Here is an 11,880-nt window from a genome sequence, read left to right on the forward strand (position 1 = left end):
AATTTCCTTCTATTTTTACACTATCTAAATAGAGTAAATAGAGTTTGAAAGTGCCAAAAATATATAAGAAAGAGCATCAAAAAAACATGAGGAACATCAATAGCTAGAAGTATTGTTTCCTTGTCATTAAGCTTTACGATTTTATTATAAACATGTTTAATCTGCATTATAGAATCTAATGATAATAATAACATTTTGCACCTTGGCATTGTTCTTCAGCAGGCTGAAGGATAAGCACGACGGTTCCCTGCATTTATAGTTCTTAAATTTCGTGGTTGTTAGTAATATTAATATAAATCAACAAGTTACCACAAAATCACACCTTACCTGCGATGTGCCTTGCAATTGTTTCAGGATCCTTGCAGCTCCGAGGAGCATTGTAGCATGTGCATCGTGGCCGCAGGCATGCATCTTGCCATCTACTTTAATTACTCTTGTGCTGCCACTCGGAAAAATTCCTATTTAGAGAGAGAGACAGAAAATTATATTAGGGTTAACCTGTAGGGTTTGTTTGGAATTGTTGTATTTGATGTGCTTGAACTGCTGTGGGGTGTTATGTCGTGTAATGGTGAAAAATAGTGTTTGATAATTGATTAATATGCTAAGTTTACAGATATTCAAAATATTTAATTAGTGTTTGAGTAAATTTTATTGTTGTGGTTTTGATGAGATATAAAATGATCATAAACAAGGACGGCAATATATTAAAATAGTTTAATAAATCTATTTCATTCATATTAAATAATTTATATATATTGTGTTCGTGTATTTGTTAAGGTTAGTCGTAAGTTCAAACAATAAAAATTAAAGATTAAAGATTTATAGTGTAAATATACACACACACCATCTTAATAAAAATGTTTAATATATTTACTGATATAAAAAATAAAATAAAATAAGTCACATAAACACTAGCATCTTTAATATATGCGTGTAATTTATTAAAATAATTTATGAAAAAATTGTTATTTTAAATAGAAAAAAAAATTATCCCCACAAAAGAAGCAGTGGTTTTGGTCAAAATCACGAGTTACCCTATTTTATTTAAAAAATAAAGCAATTTTCTTTTAAAATCACAAACACTTTCTCTCTAAAATAAAATATAGATATTAATTAATCAAATACTACTTTTATAACAACTAAAAGCAACTACTCTTTAAAAACAAATAGATATTAAATGATAAAATTAAAGGGAGTTAAAATAAAGTTTATGATAATTAAGAGACTAATTAAATTAGATAGTTATATATGCTATATATATGATCAGGATAATACATTTATTATGATGTAGCATACTACACACAATAAGTCAATACATTAATAATATAATATTTTTTATTTTAGCGCATAGTTCATAACAGAGATTAAGGATACAAACCAATGGTAGTTGGTTCAAATGGTTCGATGCTTGTTCTGCTTAAACAAGATTTTGAGTTCAAATTTTGTGAATGAAATATATTATTATTGGAAGAGATTTATTTCTTAGTAGGTCGTTTTGATTTAACTAGATAAGTTAGAATCTAATGGACTTCTAGATAGCAGGTGAAGACATAAAAGAAGATTAAGGACATAGCAATGAAAAGAAGCAAAATACCAGCACAGACCACCCGATTGTCAATGGCCATAGCCAAGTTTAATTTTCGTTTGCCTTTGCTTGGCATTGAAGAAAATGTGCTACGTGTCCATGGTTTTGGTTTTTTTTTTTATTAATTTACAAGGAATATAATATATATGTGCTGTGGAAAATATTTATCATAAGGTTCTCTCCTCTTGTTTATTTATAACATTGATTTCTCTATATAAATAAAAATGAATTAAAGATATAAAAAATATATTTACATACCACGTTAACATCATGTAAAAAAAATATAATAAAATTTTTATAGCATTTATATTATATATAAAAAATCATATACATACATTTTAAATTTAATAAAAAAAAGAAACATCGATGGATCTATACAATTGGGAAAAAGTTTTACGATCTTAAGCAATTTTGCCTTGTGTATCATCACATGGCTCAAAAATATTTTGTCATGCCCACCACCATTAATTACATCTTATTCAAGCTCCATTCATTTTTGCAGGATTGCCCTAAGGGCCGTGAGAATGTGCTATGTTTTATTTATTTATTATTAGAATTTAAATTTTGAATCAAATGATTAGAAGTAAAACGTTGACATTCTACTGTTTGACTAGACCTGAAAACTGGCCTTAGTTAACGTACGAAGCTTAGCTCAAAAATACGTATGGTTATGGAAACTGATATTTTTTCCAAATTACGACCAATATTTAATATAAAATCTTCTATGACACATGCTCCATACATATTTAATAAATCATTTAATACATTTTATGCATGTAAAAATTATTTTAAATTATTCACGAAGAAATAGATTTATTTGTTTGTTTAATTAAGCTTTTTTACGTAGAGTTTGATTAAAATAAAATTTAAATGATTGTGCTGAAAATAGGGATATAAAACACAGGAGCATCTGCCCTTGTTTTACTTTTTTAAGGTGATTTCTTTCAATTTCTAATATTTGTATTACGTTTTTTTATTTTTTTTATTTGCTATTGATCATTGAAAACCACCATGGCATGCAAGTCCTTGATCATCACTGTCTCTAGAGGAGGAAAGGGCAACCTGGATTTTTATTATTTATTTACTTAATTATAGGTAATTATAGGGCAATCTGAAAAGAAAAAAAAAAGTGTTCTGACATTGTGGATACATCAGGGAGAGAACTTCTTGAACTAGAATCACAATCAGGAGTTCTATGAAATGGGTCTGAAACTTCAGATCTCGCTCTTGCTTTAACATTAATTCTAGGGTTTAGTTACCATTTTAAGATGTAAAAAACGGTAAACACAATTAAAACAAAGAAGGCATATCTCTCTATATTTTTATTTTGGAAAGACAAATTCATTCCAAAACTGTTAAAAACAATATTTTTATATCTCCGAAATCAAACACATTTCTGTTTATTCTATATTTGCCCTTTCAATCCCAGCAATATGCTACACTCACAATCAACCTAGTATTCAAAAAGAGAAGGATCGTCTAGTAGTTGCCACTGCCTATGATTGCACTATTAGCAACAACAGATTTTGACGAAGGAAAAACAGAGAAGGGGGGAAAATTATTGTTCCCACTTGTGCAGTACTAACTCCATAAAGTGGTAGTGTTCTTCCATTTTAAAAGCAGAAGCACTGCCACAAGTTGATGAAAGGATCTTATGAATAAATGATGCAATTTACAGGAATGCGTTCTTACAATCTGAGGGAAAGAACAGTAGAATGACCAAACGACTGAAAAATGGAATTTTACAATATTAATGAGATGTTTTCTTTCTTTGACAAGCTGCCAGAACATTGCAGCAAAGCAAAACAACCATCTGCATTTCACTTTGACAAATGGTCGAGAAATTGCTTAACCTCTTACTTTGCTTGCACTAGTGCCAGAACATGAGCAAATTAACGAGTGCAGACGGTTAATTCACTAACACAAGCACATCAGATTCAGCTTCTCATGCACAGCTAGGATTTAGGATTTCACATTCGCAGTAGTAGTACAATTAGACTAATGTGAAAGGCAAGGACACAATATGCAACAAGAAAAAGCAAATGCTGATCTTACCATAATTAGCAAGGCTTTCTTTTGTCAACTTTTAAGTGGATGTTGAACCATTTCTTCTTCTTAGGTCTATCCCTTGTAGAAGGTTTCTTATCTCTTACTTGTGCATCTTCTTTGGTCTCCCTGATGGAACCCTTATTCCTCCGTTTACTTGAACTCCGCTTCATTGGCGGAGCAGTGGTGTAGGAGGCATGAATTTCATTCCTTTGTCTAAGGAACTCATCAATCTGCAAAACCAATATCAATAGTATAATGTCAGAAACCATCAATTTATTCACACCTCATCCTCAGAGATATCAGCAACAAATTTTGACAAACTCACTGCTTGCATCTCTTGTGCATATCTACTGCTCATCTCGGTAAATTGTGCCAATACCTGTCAAAAGACCACACAAAAATCAGTAAAAAAAAGAGCAAGCGTATACAAGTATAGACTGCTGAAGTTAAGTGCAGACCTCTCTATATTCAGTCTCAAACTTGGATATTTCTGCCCTCTTTGCAAGAATCTCAGCTTCAACAGCTCTAAGATTTGCCTTCTCTTCCATAAAAGGTGCAGCACAGAGAGCTTCTATTGAGTAACTTGCGCTTTTAAAAAAATTGTCACCTGGAAGAAAAGGCCAGAACCAGAAGGATGCTGTCAGCCCATTCAAACATGTTTAATCAAAGAAGCATGGTGCCATAAACAAGAAAATTGTAGAACTGACCATAGACAGCGAAAACATGGGTGCCAGCCTTCAGTTCAGTTATTTCATATGGCTGAAACCCATCCAATTTTTTGAAGAAGGCAGCATCAGCATCTTTTGCGGCTGCAATCTGAACCACAACAATTCCAAAACCAAAATGAATAAGAATGAGCCAAATAAAAGAAAAATATTAAGGCTGACACTTGACTTAAATCACAGCTTACAGAGCTGACAGTGTGATCCAGCCGGTAAACAGGAAAACAAAGAAAGTACATTCCAGCAGATGTAACCTTTCCTGTTTTAGCACTGTCCTCCTGTGCCAAAATGTGAACAAGTAAAAATGGGTTAAAAGTAATGACATTAAATGTGTTAAATGTAAAATAGTAAATTAGATTCTATTGAGCTAGAAATTTGTCAAACATGCAAGGAACATGTGAAGGCAGATGAATTCCACAGATAACTTCCTTAGTAGTAGCTCCTGTTTTGACCAAGTAGTGTCCATCTTAATTAGGGATCTAGTCATCTATACTTCACTTGAGAGAGGTCTGAAATCTCTTGTGGGAAAATATCCAGTCTGCTGGTCGTGATATAATAAATAAAATCATGATGTTCTTTAAGATCCATCCAGGACTAGAATCAAAGCAAGAATATAGAAACTGTTGGATATGATTTAACAAGATCAACATGAAAAGAAGAAAAAAACACAGGGGAAAGTGCACCATACCTGTAGAGCAAGGCTTAATCCACCACTTTCTTCCTGATCAAAATACAACAACTGCACAAATGATAACCAATCAGTCAGCCTAATGATCATTTTTCATGCATAAAGAAGTTATAGTTAGAGAAAATTGAATACTTGTATCACTTGAGATAAACTGTTACAAATGGAATAAAAAATGTGGACATCTGAAGATTGTTGGGAAACAGCAATTAGGAAGGTATGAGAAATTTATGGACTGGTTATAAATTCATTCAAACATACAAGTCGGTGTTTTCCCCCTCAAGATTTTTTTTAACATAATTCCCATAAGAAACAGTTTCAAGTAACATAAACTGTATAAACCCATAAATCTGCTCCTACAACGCAAAACCATAGAAAGCCCAAGCAATTAAAGGCAACATCGAACCATTTGATGTATAATCTGTTTCCCTTGAAGGCCAGGACGTCTTATTTTCTCCTTAAAATAAAACTGATGGAGATGATTGAAGATTTTTTTTTATGCATCTAGTTATTCTAGTAAGTTGTATTTTCCATTTAGTTTCAACTGCTTATTTTGTATTTTTGAGATTGAGACAACCCACCCCCACCCCCTCCCTCCATTTATCAAGTAGTATCAAGGAGCAGATTTCCATGCCCCAAAATGAAACCAATAAATTCTAAATTCAGTGGTGTCAAAAGTGAAAGTCCCTGTGATTCTCTGACACTAAAGAAAGGTGTAAAGAAAAACAAATGCAAAAACAACAGAAAGTTTCAGACAGAGGTAAAGAAAATCAATTTCGATGATCAAGGAAAATGCAAAGCCATACAGGTAAAAGAAAAATGTTTACAGAAAACTCTCAGCATCAAATTAGGAACCAAATATCTTCTTCCATTTCTTATAAAAAATGAAAATTAACAAGACTCTCCACCAGTGGGGTTGTCATCTCTATTTCAGTATTTATTCAGCACCCACAAAGGCAATCAGAAAGCTCCTCTTGAAGAGAATCATAATGCCCAAAAAGACTGACCAGTCAAGAATCCAGTAATATGGCAATTAATCGTTATTTTCCTATAGGAAATATTAAATCACGCACCTCCCACATATCAATAAATTCACAATCAACTAAAGTTAAAGCCTTAACAGATTTTTTACCTGTGCTTCCAAACCATGAAAAGTTCCACTAACAGTGAGGAAGAAATAAAAAGCTGGACTTTGAATAGAAATGCTGTCTATTATTCATCAAAAACTACAGAGTACCAATCTACCAAAAATATACCTCTCCCCACAGTGTTACATATGCAATGTGCCTGTCTGCTTCAAAGAAAATTTGGGAAAATGAAAAGAGTACTCTGTGGATTCTCAAATCTGCACTTCGGTGACCACGTTTTTGGCACTTCAGTGACCTGTGGTTCTCTGTTAGCATCTGTCTTTTTTTGTCATTTAAGTTGCTAAATTTAAATCCTCCTACTTTTAACTATTTTAAACTACATACCAATCCTTTTACAAACAAATCAATGTTCGGTTCACCACTGACACTTTTTGTACATGAAATCAATCAATATCTATAAATTTCATAATCCAGTTACCTAACTGCACAACAAAAAAAGTGAAATATATTCATAAAAACAAGAAATACACTGCTTTTTATAATACAAAGAAAATCATCCATGGCATAGAATACGTACATAACTGAGAAAACCACGTGAGTATTGATACATATTCGAGTTTGAGTTGATAGCATAAATTTAATCAATTGATAAAATTATAGCAATTAGAGAAAAATAAAAAGTTGGAGGACTGGTTTTAGCGCACTTAACCAACAGAAAAAGGTAAATGCAAAAAAGTAAACCACAAGTGACTGAAGTTCAAAAAATTGAAACTCGATAACTTGAAATGGGCCAACCATGTGATTTGTTTACACTTTTCCCTAGAAAATTATAATATGTGCCATTATATGATGCAATTCACAACTGACCAATTACTATACAAACTTAAATGCACCAAAAACCTGAATCAAGAGCACACAATCCTTGAACCAACTTCCTTTACTTGCTTCAGGTCAAAAACCTGAGCATCCCCTGCTAGGGAACATTCAATCACAAATGGCATTTCCAGAACTCCAATCTAAAACAAACATTCAGCATGCTCTTTTGACCTTTTCAGGCAGCTTTGCAACACCATAATCTGTGACTTTCACACCATTTCTTTGAAATGTCTCTTTCTTACCTCTTGTTTGGTATTGATGTGCAGTGGCTGCATGGCAGCTTTTGGGCCACTACTAAGTGTTCCACAATGAGTCAGTTTTTGAAGAAAGCATTGTTTTATCTAAAAATACACTATTTTTCTAAAGGAAATAAGTAGGGGAGTGATTTTGCCAACAATCTCGTTTTTGCTCTCTAAAAAAAGACTGACGGTATCAAGAGGCACACCTTTCATCAGAAGTTCTTCCCTGTATCTTGCTAATGGAAGATGATAATTACTCCTTGACTCCATTCAAAAGTTCTCATGCAAACTTAAAAGGGTGACATAAAATATGTTTAACGATTGCCAAGTTTAATGCTAGCAATATGTTCCTTTCTCACACAAACTTTAACTTCATTCTCTCACACAAAGATGCTAGCACTATGTTCCCTTCTAGCACAAACCTTAACCTCATTCCCTCACACAAAGATGTTAAAAGTAGGCTCTGGAAGAATACAGTTTGGCATGGAAAAATTGTGAGAAAAATACACCGTACATATCCAACTTAAATAACAAAGGATTTGTTTATGATAATTTAAACCTTGAACTTGCTTTTGTCAGATGATTGGACTCGACAGACAAATCCATCCCTTGCCTCCTCTTCTGTTATCGTGACAGAATAGAAGTGGGCACATTGCTTTTCAACCTGTTAAAAAATGTAGAATTTTACAATGAGACCTAGTACAATCGCTAAAATTGACACATAAACTAGAAAAGAATACCTCACCTTCCGACAAATAGGCAACTCAAGTGGAAGTGGATGAATATCAGCAACACCATTAAGCGCCTCCTCCAAGACAGTTGCTGATACAGTGGTCTTAATCGGTACTCCAAGTTTACTATCATGCAAGAAACACTAAAATTAGAAATCAATACAAAACCATCATCATCATCACGATTCATGAGAATTATTCCAGAAATTAAAAAAAAATATATTTAATAATTAACATTACATGAATTCATTATAAACTTGCCTAAAGAGTGCCGCAAACATAGTATTTACAGCTCCCAAACTTGAAAGATCTAGTTCGAGTTCTTGACTTTCCAATTCAACAGCCTGATCATAGAACAACAAGATCATGCTTCATATTACATCATCATATAAAAAAATGTATAAAACTAAATGATTATAATTCTAACAGAAATTGAAGTGGCTGGTATCCAGATAGCCCAGAAACTGCAGAATGACCGCATAAAGTCAGAAGAAAGAAGATAATCTATGTTAACATTTGAATTTGATTTGTGTTTTATCTGCCACCAAGACTTCTCACCTCAAAACCAGCTGAATCATATTGGCGCCGCTTGTCTGGATCAGACAATATATTATATGAAAATGTAACCTCTTTAAACATATCAGCTGCTTCAGGGTCATTTGAATTTTTGTCAGGATGGTACCTGAAATAGCATGTGAAAGAGAATTTCCACGCCTTTATCAGCAATGGAAGAAACAAAGAGAAAAAAAACGTAGAGGGTATTTTAACCAAAGCCAACCCATGATGCTACCTAACTATTCCGAGTCTGCCAAATCAAACCTTGCTTTCCAAACAAGTGATAAATTCCACTACCCGCTTGCTCGCTGGTCTCTTTGGAATCACCATAAACCCAATAGTGTCGCAAAAAGTCCTTCACTTACCTCTATATTTTGCTTAAACAATAAATTTTCATCTTGTAAAACCTCAACCTCAACCCAAATCCCAGATCCTTTACTGATGGTAGTAATGCAAATATTAAACCATCTCACAGAGATTAAATTAGGAAACAAACTCAAAATCTTTTGTAATTCTTCCCATTCTCACTCAAAACAGAATCATGCTCTGTTTCACTCTACTCCTCTTACGGCTGACACACTCTGAGGATGAAATCAGATTCAGTAACAAAAGCTCTCAAAATCACCATAAATAAATAAAAATAAATGCATTTCCATCGCATCTAAAATAATAATAATAAACATACTTGAGAGCCATTTTACGGTAGGCGGACTTAATTTCCTGGTCAGTGGAGTTCCTGGAGATGGCAAGGACTTCATACGGGTCCCGCCGCACCGGCCCTGCTGCTGCTTCCTGCTTCGATAGATGAGACGGCATTACGCTATTCTATTTATATGCAACAATAACCAACAAACCCTAAAAAATCACTACAGCAACCAAGGAAACAGCCAGATGCTTTTCTACGTGCTCTCTCGACTTGTGTTGGGTAGAGAAAGTTGAGCGTGTAAGGAAACCCTAGAGAGAGAAAGAATCCATGGATTGGGACCTCTCCTGAGTTGTAGCTTCGCGAGAGATAGCGATAGAGACAAACGAACATAAGTTAGTCCCCTGTTTTTCCAGCTTCTACTGTTTTAAAATAAAGCATCAAAAAATTATTTAGTTAGAATCTTAAAAATCAGTTGTTTGAGAGTGAAAAATGATTTTTATAAAAGTAGTTTAAATATATATTAATTTTCAATTAAAAAAGTATGGGAAGTGAATTTTTTTTTAGAAGAAATGCTGCTTGTTTTATTTTAAAAATAAAAAATAACCTTACATATTTTAAAATTAACTAAATTTAAATAATTTTTATTTTATTCATATTAATTAACTAATATTTTATTATATAGTTAATAACTTTAAATATTTTAAAATTAACTAACCCCAATTATTTTGTTTCAAGTATATTAGTCTACGAATCTTAATTAAAAATGTTTTGAGTATTGTTTCCTTTTTATTTATGTTTTAATTATATTTATGTGTTTTTTAAAGAAAAAAATTCATTTTTTTATTTTTTTTAAATATGTGATTCAAGTTGTATCTGTTATGATAATTTTAATTTAATTAATATCACTAACAATATAACAGGATAGTTCATTATATGTTCATTGACACAACACAATATAAACTAAACAGCTTAATATTTTATAAATACAAAGCAGTTAAATTGACATTGAAAATTAAGGTATAAAAAAATATAAAAATATAAAAAAAAGATTTCTCTTAAAATAAATACACTAAGTAATTACTTTGATAAAAATACAGGACCAAATAAAATAGTTCACTTTCTTTCCTAGTAATTTTTTAAAAAATAAATGTTTTTTTTGTTAAACATCGTTTTGGTGCGAACAACACACCTTGATCTATATTTTAATAATATGTTTTAAACTTTTCAAATCAGATTTAATTTAGAATTTTTAATTAAATTAAAATTTAAAATCATTTAAAATATTAAAAATTGAGTTTAATCTCTAAAAATTATATAAAAGTAAATTATAAATCAACTTCAGGACCCGTGAGATTAATTGAGATATATGCAAGTTGGTCCGAATATTCATGTTAATAAAACAAAAATGAGGAAAATCAAAGAAGGAAAGGAAGGGAAATCATTTTTTTTTAATTTAAGATAAATGAGAGATGAAGTTTTATTTTATTTATGTATGTTTATAAAAAAAGAAAAAAAATGTATAGGAATAAAAGAGATAAATATATAAAAGATTATTATAATATCCGAATAAAGGAAAGTGGCTTAATTTAATTTGCATTACTTTTTTTTCTCTATTTATATCCGTTTAATTAGTGTTTTATAATAAAATAGACAAATACAGAAAAAAAAATTGTATTTTCACATCTTTTCCTTTCCTTTACTTTCTTCTCTAAATGTAACTATAGTATTCAAATAAAGGAAAGTGGCTTAATTTACTTTGCATTCCTCTTTTTCTATTCATTTCCGTTTAATTAGTGTTACACCATGAATATAAATATAGAAAAGAAAAAAAAAAGCTGGTATTTTCTATCTGTAATTATAATGTTCAAATAAAGAAAAGTGGCTTAATTTACTTTGCGTTATTCTTCTTTCTATTTCTTTTCTTATAATTATTAGTGTTTTAGAATAAAAAAACAAATACAGAAAATATGATTTTTTTTTTGTATTTTCTCCTCTTTTCCTTTCCTTTCCTTTTTTTTTTATATGTAATTATAATATTCAAATAAAGGGAAATGACTTAATTTTCTTTGCATCACTCTTCTCTCCATCCTTATCCTTTAAAACATTCACACTAAAAATTTTATATGATAAAAAAATTATCATCACTTTAATTATTTTATCAATTTCTTTTTTCTTCTTCTTTTTTCATGGTCTCTATTTTTCATTCCATTACTATAGAAAAATATTCGTAATAAAAAATGTTTTGAACCATTTTTTTTTCTAAAAAGACTATACAGAAATCATTTTTATATTTATTGTTGGTTAATAAGTTAGGCTCGGTCTGTCCATAAAAAATGAGTCTGATACTAGTATTTAGAGGAGTTACTAAAAGAAATAACTGTTTTTTCTACTTATATAAATAGAAATATAACCCATATGAAAAGAAAAGTTTTCATTGTTGAAAGAATATAATTTTCTCTTTCTCTTCTCCCATCTTAGACTCTCTACATTAACTTGACAAGATTTATAAAGACATCCGTACTATGAAATATCACTTTGGTTCTAGTAATTGAAGTGACACGAAGTAATTGATTTAGGGACAAGAAATCAAATTCTCACGTCACAAGTAAGTTTCCTTTCAATTCTACATTGGTATCAGAGCATGGTTTTTAAGATGTGCATTCTGTTAGATTTTATGCAATATATCTATTACTATAAAAACTTT

General features: G+C 31.2%; 1 protein-coding gene across 6 annotated transcripts; it reads right to left on the minus strand.

The window, feature by feature from the left end:
• Positions 1-229: 229 nt before the first annotated feature.
• On the minus strand, positions 230-9,603 carry LOC133705384 (chaperone protein dnaJ 16-like). 6 transcript variants are annotated; one of them, XM_062130545.1, is made up of 12 exons: positions 9,216-9,603; positions 8,534-8,657; positions 8,237-8,319; positions 7,990-8,101; positions 7,804-7,908; positions 5,045-5,095; positions 4,545-4,634; positions 4,342-4,450; positions 4,093-4,241; positions 3,960-4,013; positions 3,641-3,864; positions 230-247 (listed from the first exon to the last, which is right to left on the minus strand). In XM_062130545.1, exons 1-11 carry the CDS (start codon positions 9,344-9,346, stop codon positions 3,646-3,648), a joined length of 1,227 nt encoding a protein of 408 aa, XP_061986529.1. In that variant the 5' UTR covers positions 9,347-9,603; the 3' UTR covers positions 230-247; positions 3,641-3,645. The 6 variants fall into 6 exon arrangements, with proteins under 6 accessions (XP_061986529.1, XP_061986528.1, XP_061986530.1 ...); XM_062130544.1 differs by lacking the exon at positions 230-247 and adding an exon at positions 3,224-3,540; XM_062130546.1 differs by lacking the exon at positions 230-247 and adding an exon at positions 8,403-8,439 and having other exon boundaries at positions 3,224-3,864.
• Between the last annotated feature and the right edge of the window lie 2,277 nt (positions 9,604-11,880).

The sequence above is a fragment of the Populus nigra genome, chromosome 10 (genome assembly GCF_951802175.1).
Source record: "Populus nigra chromosome 10, ddPopNigr1.1, whole genome shotgun sequence".
NCBI lineage: Eukaryota > Viridiplantae > Streptophyta > Magnoliopsida > Malpighiales > Salicaceae > Populus > Populus nigra.

Coding starts and splice junctions, on each gene's coding strand:
- LOC133705384 (XM_062130545.1), bottom strand. CDS start 9,346: ATGCCGTCTCATCTATCGAAGCAGGAAGCAGCAGCAGGGCCGGTGCGG. Junction 4,635..5,044: donor GATTAAGCCTTGCTCTACAG/GTATGGTGCACT, acceptor ATTTTGGCACAG/GAGGACAGTGCTAAAACAGG. Junction 3,865..3,959: donor ATGCACAAGAGATGCAAGCA/GTGAGTTTGTCA, acceptor TTGGTTTTGCAG/ATTGATGAGTTCCTTAGACA.